Source organism: Rhinoraja longicauda, chromosome 28, assembly GCF_053455715.1.
Source record: "Rhinoraja longicauda isolate Sanriku21f chromosome 28, sRhiLon1.1, whole genome shotgun sequence".
NCBI lineage: Eukaryota > Metazoa > Chordata > Chondrichthyes > Rajiformes > Arhynchobatidae > Rhinoraja > Rhinoraja longicauda.
This window is the reverse complement of record NC_135980.1, coordinates 7,412,182-7,436,704: the sequence shown is the minus strand read 5'-3', so window position 1 is coordinate 7,436,704 and position 24,523 is coordinate 7,412,182. Positions and strand designations below refer to the sequence as shown.

The 24,523-nt window shown below is 44.6% G+C and overlaps 2 protein-coding genes across 5 annotated transcripts in view; both read left to right on the top strand.

Annotated features, from left to right (window-relative positions):
• Positions 1–6,315, top strand: part of LOC144607287 (interleukin-6 receptor subunit beta-like) — a 65,032-nt gene extending 58,717 nt beyond the window's left edge. For 3 of the 4 annotated variants that reach the window (XM_078424017.1, XM_078424015.1, XM_078424019.1), the window contains 4 exons: positions 980–1,120; positions 3,297–3,378; positions 4,178–4,268; positions 5,301–6,315. In XM_078424017.1, coding sequence (XP_078280143.1) covers positions 980–1,120; positions 3,297–3,378; positions 4,178–4,268; positions 5,301–5,810 — 824 coding nt within the window. In that variant the 3' untranslated portion in view covers positions 5,811–6,315. Of the gene's footprint in view, positions 1–979; positions 1,121–2,177; positions 2,275–3,296; positions 3,379–4,177; positions 4,269–5,300 lie in introns of all 4 variants that reach the window. The other variant, XM_078424018.1, reaches the window with a different exon arrangement.
• Positions 1–24,523, top strand: part of LOC144607165 (transducin-like enhancer protein 4) — a 567,195-nt gene that overhangs the window by 73,475 nt on the left and 469,197 nt on the right. The gene's annotated exons all lie outside the window — the stretch shown is intronic.

The following is a 24,523-nucleotide window of genomic DNA, read 5'->3' as shown; positions in this document are numbered from 1 at the left end:
TACTGCGCCAGAGACCTGGGTTCGATCCTAACTATGGGTGCTGTCTGCATGGAGTTTGTACGTTCTCCCTGTGACTGCGTGGGTTTTATCCAGGTGCTCCGGTTTCCTCCCACACTCAAAAGATGTAAGGTTTGTAAGTTAATTGACTTTGATAAAATTGTAAATTGTCCTTAATGTGGGCCTAGTGCGGAGTAGGTCATATGCATGGGCATATTTCCGTGCTGTATCTCTAAAGTCTAATGACTACCCCTGTGGGGTTTAAATTTATTATTGTCACGTGCACTAAGATACAGTGAAAAGCTTTTGTTGCATGCTATCGAATCAAACCAGATAATGCTGAACAGCAATGTAGTCAAGCCAAACACAAGTAAAACAGGTAATGTGAAGAGAAAAGTATGCCAACTTGGTCGGCATGGACAAGGTGGGTCAAAGGGCCTTTTTACGTGCCGTATAGCTTTGATGGTCAAGAAGCAAAAGATCAAATTGAACATATGTTCATAAGGTCATAAGTGATCGGTGTAGAATTTGGTCATTCGGCTCATCAAGTCTACTTACCCATCCAATCATGGCCGATCCATCTCTCCCTCCTAACCCCATTCCCCTGCCTTTTCCCCATAACCTCTGACACCTCCAATCAAGAATCTACCTATCTCTGCCTTAAAAATATTCACTGACTTGGCCTCCACAGACTTCTGTGGCGAAGAATTCCACAGATTCACCACCCACTGACTAAAGAAATTTCTCCTCATCTCCTTCCTAAAAGAACATCCTTTAATTCTCAGGCTACTTTATTGAATTGGGTGATAGCTTGAGGGCTGTATGGCCTTTTCCCACTCTTGTTTCTTGCATTGCTGTGTTACAACCTCTGAAATTGTTGTTATCTCCATCTCTTGCACGTTTAATCAAAGACTCTTGCACTGAAAGGCTAGTTGTACGAGTGTCAGATTCAATGCATGAATGTAGTCTTTCTGCTCCTCAGCTGTGGTCATCGATGGGTCTGAGCACAACTGCATCCTTACTGACCTGTTGCCAAATACGGAGTATGATGTGACCATTGTGGCCTCTACAGATGCAGGCAATGCTACCGGTTACAACCTGGTCGTTACCACCAAGATGATTGGTAAGAATTATAACATGGGTTTTCAGATCCACCATTTGGCCAAGTGTAAATGAAATAATTTAGCATGTAAGACAAAGTGCTGGAGCAACTCAGGTGGTTAGGCTGCATCTTTAGTTTAGTTTAGAGATACAGTGCAGAAACAGGCCCTTCGGCCCACCGAGTTCACGCCGACCAGTGGGAGGAGGGTTATTTGATAGGCAGATGGTTCAACAAAGGCCACAGACAGAAGGTGTGAGACAAAAGGATTGAAGAAGTTAGAGGAAGGACAATAGGTGGTGGGGGGACAAATTGCTGTGAGTCCAATTTCTAAATAATTTACCCTGTAAACAGGACACCGTTCCTGGAATCTTGAGTAAAACACAGTGCCAGAGGAAGTCAGCGGGTCAGGCAGCATCTGCAGAGGGAATGGACAGGCAACATATTGGGTCGGGACTGTCTTCAGACTGATGGAGTGGAGGGAAAAGAGGGGTGGGGCAAAGCCTGGTAATTGATAGGTGGATACAGTTGAGAGGGAGCGATTGGCAATGGATGGAAATGGTGAGAAACACTCGAGCTGGAGGTGACCACTACTTACTGGTTGACCCACTGAGTTACTCCAGCACTTTGTGTCTTTTTTTACACTGAAATGGCTGCTCAGTTCGAGAGCAATTGTGCAAAGGCGATCACTGTTGGACTTGCGTGTACTAAATTTCCCCGGTGTGAGACGAATAAAGGAATATATTATTACCTGTACTTAGGTGCAGTGAAATTCCTTTTTTGCGCGCTGTTCAGCAACAATCTTACTGCATGATCATACCCGAGTATAAGTGCATAGGAATAGTAGATTACACTGAGACGGAACACAAGAGTCGCCACGTTTCCAATACCATTTTTGTATGATTCCAGTCCAAATTGTTCAAAATGTGGCGTCTTAACTTGGCCATAAAGGCTCGTTGACCTGGCAGCGGCACTGGGTCATAGCTGCAGGGGTCGGCCTGGCCTGGAGTTTGACATTTTGAGGGTATTTTTTTACATCTGTGAGTTTCTTGTTCACAAATGCTCCATTTCCAATCACCAGATGACGGAGAAGTGGAACTGTTCCTGATATGCATCTTCTCGTTCTCTCTGTTTCTGTCACTGGCTTTAATTGCGACCTGCATCTACCAACGGCAAAGGTATGGGGTAGAGATCCACTTTGACCCATAACCAATATTTGAAATGGAGGTAGATACAAAACGCTGGAGTAACTCAGTGGGTCAGGCAGCATCCCTGGGGAGAAGGAATGGGTGACGTTTTGGGTCGACACCCTTCTTCAGACTGAGAGTCAGGGGAGAGGGGAGTCTAGAGATATGGGTTGGATAAGGTGTGAAAACAACAGATCAAAGCAGACGATGATAAGGAAACGTAGAATGGTTCATTGTTAGCTGGTGGGGAGATGACGAGGCATACAATAGACAATAGGTGCAGGAGGCCATTTGGCCCTTCGAGCCAGTACCGCCATTCAATGTGATCATGGCTGATCATTCTCAATCAGTACCCCGTTCCTGCCTTCTCCCCATACCCCCTGACTCCGCTATCCTTAAGAGTATCTAGCTCTCTCTTGAATGCATTCAGAGAATTGGCCTTCACTGCCTTCTGAGGCAGAGAATTCCACAGATTCACAACTCCCTGACTGAAAAAGTTTTTCCTCATCTCAGTTCTAAATGGCTTACCCCTTATTCTTAAACTGTGGCCCCTTGTTCTGGACTCCCCCAACATTGGGAACATGTTTCCTGCCTCTAACGTGTCCAACCCCTTAATAATCTTATACGTTTCGATAAGATCTCCTCTCATCCTTCTAAATTCCAGTGTATACAAGCCTAGTCGCTCCAGTCTTTCAACATATGACAGTCCCGCCATTCCGGGAATTAACCTAGTAAACCTACGCTGCACGCCCTCAATAGCAAGAATATCCTTCCTCAAATATGGAGACCAAAACTGCACTTACAATCAGTAAAATACATCAGAAGGACAGTGAAACTAGTGGGAGAACTCTGGTGGGGGAGGGTCGGAGCGAGAGGGAAAGCAAGGGTTACTTGAAGTTGGAAAAATTAATATTAACAGAGCACTGGCTGACACGAGAACATCAGCAAACGTGCTCGTGGTATCACAACAAAGCAGCATTCTCATCCTCCACATTTGCCTCTTCAATCCACAGAATTCAGAAACATTTCTGGCCCAACATTCCAGATCCTGCAAATAGCACCCTCGCTCACTGGATGCCCAAAACGTTACGGCAGGTAATTGTCTATCTTTATTTACTCATCCAACAGAAAAAGTTCTACCACTGGTCATTCTCCCTTTGGCCTATTCGCATGGTCAAAAGAAGAGTGTGCAAACTCCCCACAGGCAGTAGTTCATAAGTTCTTGAAGCAGAATTCGGCCCATCAAACTGACTCCGCCATTCAATTATGGCTGATCCTCCTATTCACATACAAAGCCCTAAACGGGCTTGACCCCCACCCATATCAAAAATCTTCTAACCCACCACTCTATCTCCAGGTCCCTCAGGTCGGCCGACTTGGGGCTACTGACTATCCCGCGGTCTAGGCTTAAGCTCAGGGGTGACCGCGCTTTTGCGGTTGCAGCTCCTCGACTATGGAACAGCATCCCTCTCCCCATCAGAACTGCCCCCTCCATCGACTCCTTTAAGTCCAGGCTCAAAACCTATTTCTACTCCCTAGCGTTTGAGGCCCTCTGAGGGGGCGCTGTGAACTGTTTATGTATGTGCTGTTATGTTTGTGTGCCATTGTATGTTCGTTCTTAGTACCTGAACTGATGTACAGCACTTTGGTTAACGTGGGTTGTTTTTAAATGTGCTATACAAATAAAATTGACTTGACTTGACTTGATCAATCTTTCCCTCTCAACCCCATTCTCCTCCCTTCTCCCCATAACCCCTGACACCCTTACTAATCAAGAATCTATCAATCTCCGCCTTAAAACTATCCATTGATTTGGCCTCCAAAGCCGTCTGTGGCAATGAATTCCACAGATTCACCACCCTCTAACTAAAAAAAGTCCTCCTCCTTTCTCTAGGCTTTTTGCTTTTATTCTGAGGCTGTGCCCTCTGGTCCTAGACTCTCCCACTAGAGGAAACATCCACTCCATCCAGGCCGTTCACTATTCGGTAAGTTTCAATGAGGTCCCCCCTCATCCTTCTAAACTCCAGCAAGTATCAGAGGTCAAGATTGAAACTGGGACATTTTACTTGTGGAGCAGCAACACGCCCTGATGTTCCACTATCCCTCCTTTCAATGAGGAGCAGTTTGTTTGTCCATGTGCATCACTGAAATGGCCATCACTTATTTTCCAAAGTGCACTTGTTTAAACTCTTTGTTGGTATTCATCGGTGGGCCATTAGTGGCAGAATGCCTTTCCATCCTGTAGAAGGGTTTTGGAACTAGATACTAGTTAACAATCTAAAATACTCAGACAATTCTAGATGCATTGTGAGAAAGGGGGTTGTTTGGTTCTGAATGAACCATTGGGAGCGGCGTTTCAAAGATATTCCTCTGATTTTTTTCTTTACGTCACAGACTAGAGGGCGTAGCTTTAAGGGGAGAGGAGCACAGTTTAAAGGCGATGTGCGGGGCAAGTTTTTCTTTCTACGCACTGGTGGGTGCCTGAAACAAGCTGCTAGCGATGGAGACAGATTAGATAGTGGCATTTGAGGTATTTTGATTGGCACGTGGATGCACAGGGAATGGAGGGGTCAGGATCATGTGCGGGCAGGTAGGATTAGTTGAACTTGGCATTATGTTCGGCAGGGACAATGTGGGCCACTTGGCCTGTTCCTTTGCTGTGTTGTCCTATGTTCCATGTTAGTGATTTATGGAAAGTTGGTAAAGGTGGCCAGATGCCCATCCCTAAGTACCCTTGACAAGGTGGCAGCGAATCACCATTTTGGACCACTGCAGTTCACCTGGCAAAGATGTTCCATCTGAGCTGTTGAGGTAGGAGTCCCAGAATGATGCAAGGAACAACAGTGAATTTCCAAGTCACAATGGTGTGCAGTCTAGAAAAGAAACTATAGGGAGTGTTTTTCTCATGTGCCTGCTGCCTTGTCCCGGATAGAAAGGGAACGTTATCCTAGCATGCAAAAAGATGTTGGCAGGTGCACCACAGAACGGCAACTTACCCTCGTTTTTGCTTCAAAAAGGATGTAAGAGACCTTCAAGGGGATCCGAATCCTATGACTCAAATCCAAGTTGTTTGCTGTGATGGCCCGGCCAAATCCCACATCAGTGAAACCAAATATTACTGGCTACAGGGGAAGAGCGGGGACTTTCCAACGATTGTGATGGAAGCCAACATCAGCATCAAGCAAACCCTCCAGGACTCCAGCGCCGGGCAAGATGAGATTAATCCCCGGGCAATGGATCCCCTTGCACCAGAGTACCACAACGTGACCGTGAATGACCACGAGAACGTAACATTCGCCGATTCATCCAACTCGGCGTCACCTCTTTACACTTGCTCAAACCACGTTATTCCTCACGATGGCCAGAGTCTGTTATCACTAATGCAGAGCATCCCAGATGACAGTCATGGCAAGACTCTGCTGGAGACAACCCGTGCACTCGACAAACAGGAAATGTTGTGCAGCTTTCCATTTTTAATGAACTTGCATAATCATATGAGCTCTGAAATATTAAGTTTAAATGCATAAACTCATATGCCGTCATGCAAAAGGTTGCATGGGCCAAAGTCTGTGACCGGCTCATCATAACACATGTGCCAGAGATACTAAGTCTGAAGAAGGGTCTCGACCCGAAACGTCACCCATTCCTTCTCTCCCGAGATGCTGCCTGACCTGCTGAGTTACTCCAGCATTTTGTGAATAAATCGATTTGTACCAGCATCTGCAGTTATTTTCTTATATATACCAGAGATACTATTGTTGGCTAAATGTTATTTCTTCATGATTGTTACCAAATGTAAACTAAGACTCTGGAAACACAACTGCAGATGCAGCAACCTTGAGCAAAACACAAAATGCTGGAGGAACTCAGCAGGTCAGGCAGCATCTGTGGATGGAATGGACTGGCAGCATTTCAGGCCACTACTGGAAACATTGTCTGTTCATTCCCTCTTCAGATGCTGCCTGACCCACTGAGTCCTCCAGCACTGTTTGTTTTCTGTTTGCACTCTGTAGCAATCTGCATGTCCTATCTCTGAGAGAAAATCATGGGAATTTATTTTTAAAATAATCCATCATCATCTTTTGAGTTCTATCTATTTTTTTAAAGTTCTAAACAAAATCTGTTTGACCTTGTTAGCACTAAAATTATAATCAGTTTTCAAAGTGAACATTGTCCATATGTTCTGAAAGATCTCATTTTGGTACTATGACAACATTTAAACGGCATTTAGATGGGCACATAGACTGGAAAGGTTTAGAGGGTTCTGGGCCTAATGTGGGCAGTGTAGATGGGGCATCCTGGTCAGTGTGGACAAGTCTGGCCAAAGGGCCTGTTTCCGTGCTGTATGACACTATGATAGAATAAGATGAAATCAAACCACACGATTGAACTTGGCCTGATTATCATTGGGAAAGGTGCAGTTATAGAGATATAGAGCATGGAAACAGCCCCTTCGGCTCACCTTGTCTACGCTGCATTCTTGGCTAGTTCTGTTTAGGTTTTTCCTTGTCAATTGTGCCTTGTTTTGTATACTATCCAATCAAAACAGATAATCTACATAAATGCAATCAACCCAAACTAAAAAGAACCAAGTCAAACTCAAGTACAAGGGGTAGAGCAACAGGGAAGGATTCAGAGTGCAGAATATAGTTCTCAGCATCACTTCTATAGATAAAATCCTATGTCTGCAAAGGGGAAGAGGTGAATTGGTCAGTACCCTGGCTTACGGAACAACCTTTCAGAAGCCTGATAACAGATGGGAAGATGCTTTTCCTGAGTCTGGCACTATGCGCGTTCACGCTTCTACATCAACTGTCCGACGGAAGCAGAGGGAAGAAGAAATGACTGGGTTGGAAGAGGACTTTGATGATAGACAATAGACAATAGGTGCAGGAGTAGACCATTCGGCTCTTCGAGCCAGCACCACCATTTAATGTGACCATGGCTGATCATTCTCAATCAGTACCCCGTTCCTGCCTTCTCCCCATAACCCCTGACTCCGCTATCCTTAAGAGCTCTATCTAGCTCTCTCTTGAATGCATTCAGAGAATTGGCCTCCACTGCCTTCTGAGGCAGAGAATTCCACAGATTTACAACTCTCTGACTGAAAAGGTTTTTCCTCATCTCCGTTCTAAATGGCCTACCCCTTATTCTTAAACTGTGGCCCCTGGTTCTGGACTCCCCCAACATTGGAACATGTTTCCTGCCTCTAACGTGTCCAACCCCTTAATAATCTTATACGTTTCGATAAGATCCCCTCTGATCCTTCTAAAGTTATGTCGGCTGTTTTTCCGAGGCAGCTCGATGGAGTCAATGGTGGGGGGTCTAGTATATGGCTGCATGTGGCCCAGATCCATCCCAACCAAAGGTGATAAAACATTGCGGATAGTGTTAAAAGGCCTTGGAATTATCCCTCAATGTCTGAGAGGAATTTCACATAAGCATTATTCACTTGTGTGTCCTTGTAATACAGAGTGCAGGAATATCAGCTACTCACTTTTGGAAGAGTTTGGTTTCAGTATTTCACCCCAACTCTTGGATTGTAAACCTTGGTCAATTGCTAAATGAGCATTTGAATGTGGATTATAAAATGCAAATTATAAATATTTAAGAAGCAGAACAAATATCTCAAAGACACAAAATGCTGGAGTAACTCAGCAGGTCAGGCAGCTTCTCTGGAGAGCATTTCAACTTGGATTCAAAAACGCAAAATATATATTTAATGAGCAAAACAACGATCTCAACGTCTTCTCTCCATTATTGCATCATATCATTTGTCAGAGGCTTTATTAAGTCTCCCTACCATAGCATAGCACTTTTCCACATTCTTTAAGTTATAACTTTTACTTTCGACGTTAGAGATGGAGTGTGGAAACAGGTCCTTCGGCCCACTAAGTCCAATGACAGCAAACACCCCATCGCCTAGAGCTATCCTACACACTAGGGACAATTTACAATTTGTTTTTACCGAAGCCAATTAACCTACAAACCCATTCATCTTTGTAGTGTGGATTTTGCACTTTAGGAGTGTGTGAGGAATCCAGAGCAGCCGGAGAAAAAACAAATACACACATTGGCCCCACTTATAATTTACCATTAATTCATGGCTGCATGAAGTATCTCTCCACTGTTTTACCTCTGCTTTGAAAGAACTAATTGATTCTGGGGAAGAAAAAATTCAGTTTGTTTATGGTTGCTAGGACTTTTATGAAATGCAAGTGGCGTTCTGTATTTGTTATCTTGGACGACAAGTCCAAGTCCAATTTTATTTGAAATGCACTCGGTCTCTTCCAGCAGTGGAATTGTGAATGAGAGTGCAGACAAATGGCTGTATGAGGTGCTTCCTCCATTCCGCTGCAGTCAACCGTGGTGGTGTTGGAGGGTGAGAGCTGCTTTATGTCCTCACCGTCCAACCTGGGTCGTTCTATGGAACTGGCAAAATTTGCAGCAAAACGTCAACTACGGTACTCTGAAGCACCAATTGTCACTTTTGATTGTTGCAGTTGACATACGAAAGAAAGAAAGTGGTGTTGGGATGTAGAAACGAGGAACTGCAAATACTGGTTTACAAAAAAAAAAAAAAGCACGGTGCTGGAGTAACTCAGTGGGTCAGGCAGCATCTCTGGAGAACATGGACAGGTGGCATTTTGGGTTGGGACTCCTTAAAAGTCACGACCAAAAACGTCACCCATCCACGTCTTTTTTACAGTCACGACCCAAAACGTCACCTATCCATGTTCTCCAGAGATGCTGCCTGACCCGCTGAGTTACTCCAGCACTTTATGTACTTTTAAGTTTATTATTGTCACATGTACTGAGGTACAGTGAAAAGTTATTGCTATCTAATCAAAGAAAACACCTCAACGTCTATATCTCTCGTTACCCTTTCCCGTGACTTTCAGACTGAAGAAGGGTCTCGACCCGAAAGGTCACCCATTCCTTCTCTCCTGAGATGCTGCCTGTCCCGCTGAGCTACACCAGCATTTTGTATCTAAAGCTGAATACAATTGAGCTGTCCAAGGTGTACAGATAAAGGATACAACATACAATGTTTAAAATTATAACATTGAAGTCTGATGGTATTGGCATGTTTAGAGGTATCGAGTTTAATGGTATTGAGTTGTCTCCTCATCTTATAGTGATTCAGTTTTCCACTACATTGCATGAAAAAGTCAAAGGATTGAAACAATTTTGCTTTTGAATGCTTGATTGTTACCAAGTGCTGAAATTACTTGATACGGGAATGATATTATGTGTGATTATTGTTAGGTCTGTTTGTACTTTCACTTGATACAAACTGTCATCGTATAACAAATGATTGAAAACAGAGAAATGGGTTGGTGATAGGTTGCTGCCCTTTGCAACCACCAAGAGACCACTCACAGAGACCTCTGTAATTCACTCACTAGGTGCTTTCCAAATTTGCCAAGATCCAGAGAAGCCAAATTTGAATCGTGTCTGGGTTGAATTAATACTGTAGCAACTTGATGTGAATCCAGGAACACTCTCTGACATAGACCAGTAAATTGGTGTTATTTCCCAGAAAAGGAAGCATTTTTCTCCAACTCCGCTGCGTATTCCAAGCTCTCAGGTGGCAATAGAAAACCGGAGGTTCCAAAGCTTAGATCCAACTCATTTCCCGTTTGCTTTGTAACCCTGGCCAACATCTGGTACTCAGTGGGTGAGTATCAAGAGTCACAGAGCTGTACAGCAGGGGAAAAAGGCCCTTCAGCCCACCATGTACAAAATCATGAGGGGAATAGATTGGGTAGATGCACAGAGTGTCTTGGTCAGAGCAGGGGAATCGAGAACCGGAGGACATAGGTTTACGGCAAGGGGGGAAAGATTTAATAGGAACCTGAGGGGTAACTTTTTCACGCAAAGGGTGGTTGGTGTATGGAATGAGCTGCCGGAGGAGGTAGTTGAGGCAGGGACTATCGTAATGTTTAAGAAACATTTAGACAGGTACATGGATAGGACAGGTTTAGAGGGATATGAGCCAAATGCAGGCAGGTGGGACTAGTGTAGATGGGACACATTGGCCAGTGTGGGCAGGTTGGGCGGAAGAGCCTGTTTCCATGCTGTAAGACTCTATGACTCTATGTCCAAGGTGACCAAGTTTGGCTAAATGGGCTAGTCCCATTTGCCTGGAACTGGCCCGTATCCCTCTGAACCTTCTTGTCCTCTAAACCCATAGCCCTCTTGTGCTCAGATGTGCTTGTCTGGCCTCTCTGCTGACCTCAAAGCTTCCTGGTGCAGAATCGTAAACTTACAAACTAAGTTTGACACAAACATGAGAAGCTGAAAGATAAAAGTACATTATTTTTTTTAAAGTACATTCTTTTAAAATCACTTGTAATTTGAAATACCCCTGTCAGGAAACTGAAATCAGCATATAGAAAATTAGTTTAATTTCATATTTAGGACCAAATCATTTCAGGCCAATAGTTGTAGTGTAAGGCATTAATGATACACTTGGACCTAAAGTGACAACGTGGATATCTTCAAGATGTGTTATAATGGGATTAGTTTGACCTTGAGTTCAGGCTAGATAATTTCCCCTGATTTATATTGAAGAAGCAGTGAATTGCTGGCAATTGGCTGAATCACAACATTTTTTCTCAATTTCATGAATTAATAACAAATGTTTCACTGTTTTAACTACCATTGCACCATTGTTACCACTCAATTCTCTTGGTTTTATTACTGAAAATATAAGTTATAGTTTAGATTTTAGTTTTAGAAATACAGTGAAACAGGCCCTTCGGCCCACCGAGTCTGCACCGACCAGCGATCCACGCACATTAGCACTATCCTACACACACTAGGGACAATTTACATTTATGCCAAGCTAAATAACCTACAAACCTGTACATCTTTGGAGTGTGGGAGGAAATGCAGCATCTCTTCAGACTGAGAGTGGTGAGGGGGGGAGGGGGGAAAGCTGGAAGAAAGGAAGGGCAGGACAAAACCTACTGAGTGATGGGAGGATAACAGTGAAGGGGGGAGTGGTTGATAGGCAGATGATAGACACAAAATACTGTAGTAACTCAACAGGTCAGGCAGCATCTCTGGAGAAAAGGAATGGGTGATGTTTCGGGTTGAGGCCCTTCATCAGACTGATAGGCAGATGGTTGGACAGGGGCCAGAAGTGAAAACACAAAAGATATGAGAATAGTAGAGATGTGAACTGCAAAACCAGGGATAGGAAAGAAACGTGTGCGTGTCCAGGTTTGGCACAGGGAAGTGGGGTGGGGGGGAGGGTTGCTATCTTTCTCCCAAATAAGGGACAAGGTGACGTCACCGCCACGCACCCAATGTGACTTTACCCAGCCAGCAGCTACGTGCTCCCGCTCCACCAATGGTGGCCACCCGCATCGGGAGGCGGGTTGCTACGCAACCTCTGTTAGGCGGCGCCCGGGCCTACACTGTCCAGGCCTACAGCGGTCCCCGGGCCTAATACGGGACAATGGTGGTCCCATACGGGACAAACCAGTTTAGCCCAATATACGGGATGTCCCGGCTAATACGGGACAGTTGCCAACCCTAGGGGAGGTTGGGGGGTTGTTTGTTACTAAACATTGGGGAATTTGGTGTTTATACTGTTAGGTTGTCAGCTCCCCAAGCTGAATATGAGGTGCTGTTCTTCCGTTTGCATGTGGCCTCACTCTGGTCTCGCACAACTCATGTCGAAGAGAGGAGAACCTCTTTGGAGTAGGCCCAACTTGATGAGATTTCACTGCGGAGCAGTCATATGGAGGATCAAGGAATTACAGGTAGAGAATTGCTGGAATAACTCAGTGGATCAGGCAGCATCTCTGGAGAACAGGGATAGGCAACCTTTGTTTGGGTAGGACCCCTCTTCAGTTCTTTGTTTCTACAACTGCAAATGCTGGTTTACATTTATGTCCCCAAAAGGCACAAAGTGCTGGAGTAACTCAGTGGGTTCCGACCTAAAATGTCACCTCTCCATGTTCACCAGAGATGCAGCCTGATCTGCTGAGAATGTGTCTTTTGTTTCCCCTTACTTTTGCAAATTATTCTCAAACACACACAGGCCTCATCTCTGGTGGAATGGATTATGATTCAAATGATCATAATCACACTTTTTCTCTCCCCGGTAAATACACTTTGTTTAACCTACAAATAAACTTTGCCATGTTGCCAAATTTCAAGGAAATTGTCTGCAAAAAAAAAAGTAACCATTTGCTCACAGGCTCCATCTGGTGGTCAACATAAGCAGGGTGTTTGATGTACCTATTTCTCGATTGATGTCTTGACCCGAAATGTCACCCATTCCTTCTCTCCAGAGATGCTGCCTGTCCCGCTGAGTTACTCCAGAATTATGTGTCTTTCTTCGGTTTAAAGCAGCACCTGCAGTTCCTTCCTACCAATTTTATTATGTAATGGATGGATCATTAGTGTTGATACACAATATTATATGATTTGTAAATATAGTTTATGAGTGCGTGCATGTGAACCCATTACAAAAATATTAAATATGCCATTAATAGTTTAAAGTTTAGAGATACAGCGTTGAAACAGGCTGTTCGGCCAGTCGAGTCCGCGCCGACCATAGATTATCTGAATTATCTATATTATATTATTCTATATTATCCCACTTTCACATCCTACATATTCGGGACAATATACAGAGGCCAGTTAACCTGCAAACCTGCAGGTCTTTGGAATGTGGGAGGAAACCGGAGCACCCGGAGAAAACCCACGCCGTCACATGGAGAACGACGTCGGGATTGAACCCAAGTCTTTGGTGCTGTGAGGCATGAACTCTACCCCTGCGCCACTGTGCCGCCCTAACTTTAATGTACAACTTTAATGACTTTAATCATAACCTTCATGATTGCATGTTCATTTTGTTAAGTGGCAAAAATATTTGTTAAAAGAAATTTCAGCAAAAATATTTTTTTATACTGTACATGTATTATTCTATCACCACACTCTGTGTGGAGATTCCTGGTGGGTGTTTAGTGTAAATACTTCAGGAAAACCCTTCTGTGGTGGTCTCTGAGCCAGTCCAACAGTCTTTCCACTTGTACATTAAATCATTAATAATTGAACCAATAATTGTTACTGTAATTCTCTGTTATTTCATTGCATTCCTTCCACTGAAGTGTTGTTCAACTTGCATTCTTTCAGTTTTACAGTAATTTTATTTTCAATAAGGCGCTTAAAATATATTAATAATTTTAAAGACCATAAAACATCCCAAAGCACTTTAAAACCAACAAAGAACAATTGAAGTACGGTCATTTCTGAAAGGTAACAGAAAATCTGTACGGAGCAAGCTGCCAAGGAAACTAATACGATAACGAGCAGTTAATTTGTTGCACAAAATTATCGGGCTCTTCATAAACCTGCTTCTTGCAAAGCAGTAAAGTGCAGAGAAATGAAATAATATTTCAGAAATAACAAAGTGATGAAGGCACTGTTCAGCCAGCTGTTCAGAGTGGTTTGGATCAAAGGGGTCAAAGTCTTCTGGATTGTTGGATCTTTGAGTTAGATCATCATTGCCATGTTGTTGCAGGGGGTGCTTTAGTGTCCCTTGTTGCTTTGATATTGATCACTGTTTAGATACCTCTTTTATAAATGTGCAGAATGCATGCTGAGCAACGCTCAAATATAATCACAATTATGTTGGATGCTCTGTGTTTCAAAATACTGAGAATGCTTATTTGTTTCCTTTTACTTGTCAAGAGGCAGTCAACTAGCCCTTCAAGTTCATGGTAGCTCCAAAGGAAACACTTCCATTATTTCCCTTCCCACTTCTTATTTCCCTGCAATGTATTCTCTCTCACATGCTCATCAATGCTCTTTTGACTCTTTTTGCCACCGATCTTCACTCAAGAGCAACTTGCATCGGCCGAGATGTGGGAGGACACTGGAATGCATGGACCAAGTGCATGTGGTCACGAAGAAAATGTGGAAACACTACACAGACAGGACCCAACGTCAGGATTGAATCTGAGGCTGAGGCAACTGCACCTTTATGCTTGAAGAATAAGTTCAAAACACTGCACCAGAAATTATTGCCTTTATATAACCAATAGAGTTTACCATGGACAGTCTGAAGAAGGGTCTTGACCCGAAACGTCACCTATTCCTTCTCTCCAGAGATGCTGCCTGCCCCGCTGAGTTACTCCAGCATTTTGTGTCCATCTTCGGTTTAAACCAGCATCTGCAGTTCCTTCCTACACATATCAACTGTAGGTTTTTGCAGATCTGTCCTCAGTTACAGAGCTGTATGCTCAGGGTTTGCCCGCTGTCAAGCTGTCAATAATTATCCATGTCCCTGTATTTGCGAAGCCAGATATCTGGGTTTGATCCAGACCTCAGGTGCTGTCTGTGTGGAGTTTGCACATTCTCCCTGTGACCGTTTGGGTTTCCTCCGGTTTCCTTCCATATCCTGTGTCAGAGTGTCATAGGCAGGAGAATGGGGTTAGGAGGGAGAGATAGATCAGCCATGATTGAATGGCGGAGTAGACTCGATGGGTCGAATGGCCTAATTCTACTCCTATCACTTATGATCTTATGATCCTAAAGACGTGCAGATTTGCAAGTTAGTTGCCCGCTCTAAATTGCACTCAATGTGTAGCTAGTGTGTACGAAAGTAGGATAACATCAAACTCCCAAATTTTCTCGCAAAAGAGCTCACAGGACCATCGGAAAACAGCTACCAGCCTTGGAGGGCATCTACAACACACGATGCCTCAGAAAAGCCACCAGCTTCCACAAAGACTCTTCAAACCCCTGCAACAGTCTGTTCGAACTCCTTCCATCGGGCAGACGATACAAGGCCTTCTACGCCTGCACCTCCAGACTCAGGAACAGCTTCATCCCCAGGGCCATAGCTGCTATGAACCGGTCCTGCTGAGCCGGATGGTCACATCGCACAGTGAACCGGCACAGACCTACTTGCACTTTATTCTGTTTTAAAACTGTTACAATTTGTTTCATTGGGTTGTTTAAATTAATACTGACTAGCTAATTAAATTATTGCATCATATGGGAGGCGCATTCCCAATCTCGTTGTACCCCTGTACAATGACAATAAAGATATATTGTATTGTATTGTTGTATTGTAACTAGTGTGAACGGATGATCAATGGTTGGTGTGGCCTTGATGGGCAACAGGGCCTGTTTCCATGCTATATCTCTCATTGCATAAGTAAGTAAATCTGATGCCGAGTTTCATCACACTTTATATGAGGTGATTTAAATTCATTTGTGCCAGTTATTTACTGGGTTGGATTAACGGTTTGGATTTGTGACACTTTCTGGCCCATCTGCAAGGCAAAGCCCTTTTAAGGGTCTCGACCCGAAACGTCACCTATTCCTTCTCTCCGGAGATGCTACCTGACCCTCTGAGTTACTCCAGCATTTTGTGTCTACCCTTTTCTTAGAGGAGTTTTATGGTGAAAACATGCTCAATGATTGCACGACTTTAAACCAAGTTTCAAAGGCTGCACAGAATTGGAGAGTAATTCATTCAGTTGAAGCCTGGTGGCACAATGCAGGCTGGGCTGGGTTGTAAGCTGGGCTTCCCCATCACAGCTCCAGTGACCCAGGTTCAATTCTGACTTCTGATGCTATCTGTGTGCGGGTCAGTTTTGCGCATTTACTGGGACTGCTTGAGTTTCCTCTGGGACCCCTAGTTTCTTGCCACATCCCAAAGACATGTAGGATCACGGGGCAATTAGCCACTGTACGTTATCCCTTGTGTGGACAGATGGTGAGAGAATCAGGAGGACGACGGACTTGGAAGAGAGAATAAATGTTCTTAAGGCAGAGATTTGACAGATTCTTGATTAGTAAGGGTGTCAGGGGTTATGGGGAGAAGGAAGGAGAATGGGGTTGAGAGGGAAAGGTGGGATCAGCCATGATTGAATGGCGGAGTAGACATGATGGGCCGAATGGCCTAATTCCGCTCCTATAACTTATGAAATGGGGAAGTGGTCTTGCATAGACTCAATGCACCAAATAGCCTCCATCCATGTCCATCCATGTCAGAAGATAGATGAAAGGATAAAGAGGGAGTTAATAAGATCATCATGTGATAGGAGCAGAATTAGTCCATTCAACCCATCAGGACTACTCCACCATTCAATCATGGCTGATCTATCTATCCCTCCTAAATCCATGCTCCTGCCTTCTCCCCATGATCTCTGACACCCGTACTAATCAAGTTAAGAGGTTTTTAGATAGGCATGTGTACATGCAGCGAATGGATTGTGTGCAGGCAGACGAGGTTAGTTTATCCTGGCAGCATGGTTGGTGCAGACATTATGGGCCAAAGGCCGACATTCCCCCTGTGGGCCGAAGGGCCTGTTTCGTTATTGTCCTGTCCTTTTCAATGTTTTATTTTCTATTATAAAATGATGTTCCCCATCTTGAAAGTCACATGAACTTGCAGATGTTAAAAATCTGGCAGCACAATGAAGCAGTGGCAGAACTACTACCTCAATGTGCCAGGGGCCCAGGTTCGTTCCTGGCCTCGTGTGCTGTCTGTGTGGAGTGTGCACGTTTCCTTATGGACCACGTGGGTTTCCTCCAGATACTCCGGTTTCCTCCCAGTTCCCAGAGACGTTGTGGGTTTGTCGGCCAATTGGCCTCTGTAAGTTGCCCCTAGAGTATCGGGAATGGATGTGAAAGTGGGATAACACACAACGAGTGTGAACGGGAGATGATCAACGGCCGACATTCCCCCGGTGGGCCGAAGGGCCTGTTTCCACACTGTATCTCTAAACTAAACTAAATGATCTGGAGGACCTTGGCAGGTCAAGCAACCTCTGTGGAGGGAAAAGGACAGTTGGCCCTCCATCAATACAGTCCACAGAGGATTGTTGATTGCTTGTCTGTTTTCTGGAGTTAACGCCAAGTTCTGCTATTAAACCATGATAGCCAAATTAGGCCATTCGGCCCATCGAGTCTGCTCCACCATTTGGTCATGGCTGATCTGTTTTTCCCTCTCAACCCCATTCTCCTGACTTCTCTCTGTAACCATTGACGGCATTCCTAATCACAGACCGCACAGTCTCCATTTTAAAGATACCCCATGTCTTGGCCTCCACAGCCATCTGTGGCAATGAATTCCACAGATTCGCCAAACTCTGGCTAAAGAAATCCCTCCTCTCTTCACATTTTACACCTCTTTGATATCCATCCTTTGCTTCTCCCCTTGATGTTTTACCCATCCACTCCCCCCCCCTGTGTCACCAGTATATTTGGAACAGATGGCACGGTGGCGCAGCAGTAGAGTTGCTGCCTTACAGTGCCAGAGACCCGGGGTTTGATCCTGACTTCGGGCGCTGCATGCACAGAGTTTGTACGTTCTCTCTGTGACCACATGGGTTTCCTCTGGATGTTCCGGTTTCCTCCCACATTCCAAGGACGTGCGGGTTTGTAGTTTAATTGGCTTCTGTAAATTGTCCCTGGTGTGTAGGAGAGAACTAGTGGTGATCGCTGGTCGGTGCGGAATCGATAGGCCAACGAGCCTGCATCCATGCTGTAGCTCTAAACCTAAGTAGGTAATCTTGCTGCCACACAGCTCCAGTGACTAGGGTTTGATGAGAGGAGATCTTATCGAAACGTATAAGATTATTAAGGGGTTGGACACGTTATAGAGGCAGGAAACATGTTCCCAATGTTGGGGGAGTCCAGAACAAGGGGCCACAGTTTAAGAATAAGGGGTAGGCCATTTAGGACGGAGATGAGGAAAAACTTTTTCAGTCAGAGAGTTGTAAATCTGTGGAATTCTCTGCCTCAGAGGGCAGTGGGAGCCAATTCTCTGAATGCATTCAAGAGAGAGCTGGATAGAGCTCTTAAGGATAGCAGAGTCAGGGGGTATGGGGAGAAGACAGGAATGGGGTACTGATTGAGAATGATCAGCCATGATCACATTGAATGGCGGTGCTGGCTCGAAGGGCCGAATGGCCTCCTTCTGCACCTATTGTCTATTGTCTATTGATGCTGTCTGTGTGGTGTTTGCACGCTCTCCCTGTGACTGCATTGGGTTTCTCTGCAGGTGCTCCGGTTTCTCACGAAACATGCTGATTGTCAGGTTGTGTGGCTACTGTACATTATCCCGAGATAAGGTAGCTCATAGATGTGAGCAGTGAGGAATGGGATTTAATGAGATCGCAGCAAAAGATAGTACAACCACAATGGGCCAAATGGCCTCCTCCTTTGCCTGAGGAAATATTGCAATGAGAGAAGTCATCAGTGGGCCAGGCCTGATCCAGACCTCTGGTAATGTCCATGCGCAGTTTGCATATTTACTTTGTGACTGCCTGTGTTTCCTCCGGGAACTCTGGTTTCCTGTCACATCCCAAAGATACGCTGGGCCGCTGGCTGATTAGCCACTGTAAATTATCCCTCGTGTAGTTGGGTGGTACAGGAATGAATGGTATGCCACGTGAGGGAGAATAAGTCGCTACAATATTGTGTACAGTCTGGTCATCATACCATAGGAAGGATGTGAGTAAGCTGGGGAGGGTGCAGGAAAGACGTGATAGGATGTTTCTGGAACTGGAGGGATTGAGTTTTCAGGACAGGCAGGATGGGCAGGGACTCTGGAGAGAATGGGGTTAAGGAGTATAAGAAAATAACTGCAGATGCTGGTACAAATCGAAGGTATTTATTCACAAAATGCTGGAGTAACTCAGCAGGTCAGGCGGCATCTCAGGAGAGAAGGAATGGGCGACGTTTCGGGTCGAGGCCCTTCTTCAGACTAAGGAGTGACCTTTTTGAGGTTTATAACATCTTGAGAGGTAAAGATAAGGTAGATAGTGACAGGATGGTCTGAAGAAGGGTCCCGATTCAAAACGTCACCTACCCACATTCTCCAGAGATGCTGCCTGACCTGCTGAGTTACTTCAGCACTTTGTGTCCTTTTGTGTGTCAGCCAGTATCTGCAGTTCTTTATATTATCGGTGGTGACAGCCTTTTTCCCCAGTGTTGGGCTGTCTAAAACCAGAGGCCATGGGCTTAAGGTGAGAAGGGAAGGATTATAGGGGAACTTTGTCACATGGAGGGCGGTGAACATATGGAACAAGCTGCCAGAGGAAGTGGTTGAGACAGTGTTTGAAAGATGTTTGGACAGGTACATGGATAAGGACGAGGGAATATGGGACAAATGCAAGTATGTGGACCAGGTCAGGAAGGTAACTTTATCGAAGATACTCACAAAAAGCTGGAATAACTCAGCGGGTCAGGCAGCATCTCTGGAGAAAAGGAATAGGTGACATTATTGGTCAAGACCCTTCTTCAGACTCAAGAGTCTGGAAAAGGTTCTAGAGTCAGAAGAAGGCTCTCGACCCGAATCGTCAGCTCTTCCTTTTCTCCAGAGATGCTGCCTGACCCACTGAGATACTCCAGCTTTTTGTGTCTATCTTCGGTGTAAACCCATCATCTGCAGATCCTTCCTACCCAGATACTTTTATCGGCATGGATGAGTTGGGCTGAAGGGCCTGTTACTGTGCTGTACAACTCTGTGACTCTGTCGGCATTGTTAATGCATTGGGGGTGATATCATCAGCAGGTGTCAACTCTGAAACTTAAAATACATCTAGAAGGTATCACAAAATGGTGGAGTAACTCAGCGGGTCAGGCAGCATCTCAGGAGAGGAAGAATGGGTGACGTTTCGGGTCGAGACCCTTCTTAAGACTGAAGAATGAAGAAGGGTCTCGACCCGAAACGTCAACCATTCCTTCTCTCCTAAGATGCTGCCTGACCTGCTGAGTTACTCCAGCATTTTGTGATACCTTCGATTTGTACCGGCATCTGCAGTTATTTTCCTAAAATACATCTATGTCTTTATTAAAGTTTCATGCTGGCCCCTTTATCAGTTTCCAGCATTTTGCAGAATCCGTTGCTAAGATTCTTCACGTTTGAACTCCAAGCCACTACATCACCCTTTAAAGTGCAAATATTAAATTCCTGTTTAAAAGCGACATTGTTATACATTTCACGGCCTGTTGTCAATCCAAAGCACCTTCCAGCCAGTGCAGTAATTATTGAACGGTGGTCATGTTTTTAGGATAGGAAAGTTAGGATAGGAAGTGCTGAACTTTAGGCTGGAAATATAATGCGCTCCATAAACTAGTTCCAACAACATATCGCAGACTGCCTTCAAAATTACTTCCACAATGGAATGAAGTTCAGAGCAAGGGAAATGTGCATTGGCATGAGAAATGAATCTGTTTATTGATCCAAACTAGTGATGAATTTCTTGGCAAATCCCTTTGAATTCACAAGGAACTGCAGATGCTGGAATCTTGAACAAAACACAAAGTTCTGGAGGAACAGCTGGTCAGTCTGAAGGGTCTCATCAGACACGAGGAACAAAAGTCTGAAAATGCAAACAATAGACAATAGACAATAGACAATAGACAATAGGTGCAGGAGGAGGCCATTCAGCCCTTCGAGCCAGCACCACCATTCAATGTGATCATAGCTGATCATTCTCAATCAGTACCCTGTCCCTGCCTTCTCCCCATACCCCCCTGACTCCGCTATCCTTAAGAGCTCTATCTAGCTCTCTCTTGAATGCATTCAGAGAATTGGCCTCCACTGCCTTCTGAGGCAGAGAATTCCACAGATTCACAACTCTCTGACTGAAAACGTTTTTCCTCATCTCCGTCCTAAATGGCCTACCCCTTATTCTTAAACTGTGGCCCCTTGTTCTGGAACTGTGGCCCCTTGTTCTGGATACATCCAGATTCAGTGATAGTTTCTTCCCAGCTGTTATCAGGCAACTGAACGGTCCTCTCACCAGCTAGAGTGCGGTCCTGACCTCCCATCTACCTCATTGGAGACCTTTGAACTATCTTTACTTGGACTTTATCAGACTTTATCTTGCACTAAATGATATACGCTTTATCTGTATCTGTACACTGTGAACGGTATGATTGTACTCATGTGTAGTTTTTTCGTTGACTGGACAGCATACAACAAAAGCTTTTCACTGTACCTCAATACATATGACAATATTAAACTAATAAACTAAACTAGAAGGGTCCCAACCTGAAACATGGCTATTCCAAGCCCTCCACTGATGCTGCCTGACCTGCTATGTTACACCACCATTTTGTGTTTTGAGTAATGTTTGTTTTGGCAATAGATATAGCCTGGGTACAGAGCTAATTCCCTTCTCTTCCTAACAGAGTCTCTTGGGATATTTTGCACTTGGCTGGTAGACCAAATAGATTTAATGTACCATCGGAAAGAAAAGGTCTCCATTAGTGCAGCATTTCCTGAGTAAAGTTTAGTTTAGTTTAGAGACACAGTGTGGAAATAGGCCTTTCGGCCAACCGAGTCCGTGCCAAAAACTATCACCCGTACACTAATTCTATTCCACACTCCAGGGACAGTTTACAGAAGCCAATTAACCTATAAACCTGCACATATGATCACAAGTGATAGGAATAACAATTAGGCCATTCGGCCCATCAAGTCTACTCTGCCATTCAATCAAGGCTGATCTATCACTCCCCCCTAATCCCATTCTCCTGCCTTCTCCCCACAACCTCTGACACCGGTACTAATCAAGAAGCCTTCTGACTGCCTCCAAGCCTTGTGTGGCAAAGAATTCCACAGATTCACCACCCTCTGACTAAAGAAAGTCCTCCTCGTCTCCTTCCTAAAAGAACGTCCTTTAATTCTGAGGCTACGACCTCTAGTCCTAGACTCACTCACGAGTGGAAACATCCTCTCCACATCCACTCTATCCAAGCCTTTCACTATTCTGTACGTTTCAATGAGGTCCCCCGTTTCAATGTGATTTCCTCCCACTTTCCAAAGGCATGCGGGTTCCCGGATTAATTGGCCTCTGCAAAATTGCTACTTGTGTGTAGGAACTGGATGAGAAAGTGGGATAACATAGAACTAGTGTGAATGGGAGATTAATGCAAGTGTGAATTTGGTTGTTCCATTTCGGTATATACTAGACCAAGTGGACCCGTTGGGCCCAAACCTCCCCTGCATTGGTGCAGCACCCTGTCCTCCCCTCTCTCCTCAACCCCCCCCCCTCCCCTCTCCCTTCTCCCCACCCTCCCTCCCTCCTCCCCTCCCCCTCCCCTCCCCCTCCCCTCCTTTTAAACTTAAAAATGTGAATAACTTTAAAAATATAACACCGATTTCAATAAAACTACTTGCATTGGTGAGTAAGGTGGGCCTAAAATTGTCACGCTATCTTGTACCGTTTCGGCTGAAGTTCAGTCACAAACAAGATAACAAACGAGAGTTTTAGTATATAGATGACAATTAAACTCACTTGGCTTTCTTGAGTCTTGAAAGGATTAGAAAGTGAGATAAAGTAGAATTAATGTGAACGCAAGTTTGATAACTGGTGTGGACTTAGTGGCCATTTGTGGGGAAAAGAGAGGGGGGGGTGTGGGGTGGGTAGATGGGGAATATGACTTAAAATTGGAACATTTAATGTTTTATTTTGTATCATAAGGCAGGTGTCCTGTGCACCTGTGGAATATATTGGTTTGAAATGCAACCCTGTGTTGGAGTATAACAGTGGAGTGAGCCTTCCATCCCCTTGCGGGGGCTGTGCGTGTCGTTTGCCTCGGTAGGGGTCGAGCTGCCTGTCCGTGGGTGCGGGGGGAGGAGAGGGGAAGTTTTGTTGCCTCCATCACAGTGAGGGGGCGTTTGGAGTCACTGTGATGGATGTTTGTGTTGGGGTCGGGTGTCCTGTGTTCTTTTCTTTTTTGCTGTGTTTTGTGTGACTGCTGAAATTTCGCTCGGTGTTGTGCCGAGTGACAATAAAGTTATGTTATGTTATGTTATGTTATGTTATGTTGCCTTGAATTCCACTGTCCATGGTTAGTTTGGCAGGGCTAACGTCAGGGTTGATGTGTACACATGTGCTGGAGGTTCTGAAGCTGAAGCAAAGCCAAGCCAAAAGGGAAGCAGCAAGAATCTGAACTTCTTGTAAATACCATGCTTAATCTGCAGCAAGTTCCATTCAATTTCAACTGCCAGAAACCTTCAGTATTTTCCATTTGCAAAATGTGCCGTTATTTTCTTTGGTTGTGATATTCCCCTTTGGCGATCCATTTCAAGCCTAGAACAAATCACAATTTACCTGTCACAAGGTGATAGGAGCAGAATTAGGCCATTCGGCCCATCAAGTCTACTCTGCCATTCAATCATGGCTGATCTATCTCTCCCTCTTAACCCCATTCTCCTGCCTTCTCCCCATAACCCGTACTAATCAAATGTCTTTATAATGATAGTCGGTAACGAGTTCATTCATTCTGCCCGTACTCTTTATAAGTCCTCCACTTTGCGAAGTTGTGTTTTAGCACGAATAATACTTTTTTAGCCTGGGGAGATCCAAGCCAAAGCCATTTCTGAACACACGTCTCACTCTGGCACCAACTAACTTGAATCCAGTTGCTATTTTCTTCTGAGAGTATTCCATGTGTGTAAAACCCGCCACGTCTCAGGACATGTTGAGCTCTCTCTGCCATCCTTACCAGATTGATTATTGTTCCAGGGTTAACAATGACAAGCTGCCGTTCTTGCTGGTAGAAAAGAGTTAAGAGTATTTTATTGTCCTGTCCCAAAACGGAGCAATGAAATTCTTACTTGCAGCAGCACAACAGATGTGTAAACTGAGTACACTGTAAACCTATAATAAACACCAAAAAGAAGTTCAGTGTGTGATATATATATATATATATATTTAGTTTAGTTTAGTTCGGTTCAGAGATACAGCGCGGAAACAGGTCCTTCGGCCCACCGAGTCCACACCGACCAGCGATCCCCGCACATTAACGCTATCCTACACACACTAGTGACAATTTTTACATTTACACCAAGCCAATTAACCTACAAACCTGTACGACTTTGGAGTGTGGGAGGAAACCGAATATCTCGGAGAAAACCCATGCAGGCCACAGGGAGAACGTACAAACTCCGTACAGACGGCACCCGTAGTCAGGATCGAATCCAGGTCTCTGTGATATATCTGAGATCTCTTTTTCCAGCTTTCTCCCCTCTGCTCCATCCTGACCCAGGTTTCCTGTTCATAATGTCTTCTGTTCCTTCCTCCTCACGGATGCTACCTGACCTGCTTGGTTACTCTAGCGTTATATATATATATATATATATATATATATATATATCTATATACTACTAAAACTCAGATCTTGTGTTATATATATATATAACACTGATGTCGGCTGAATACGGCAATTCCGGCAAAACGGT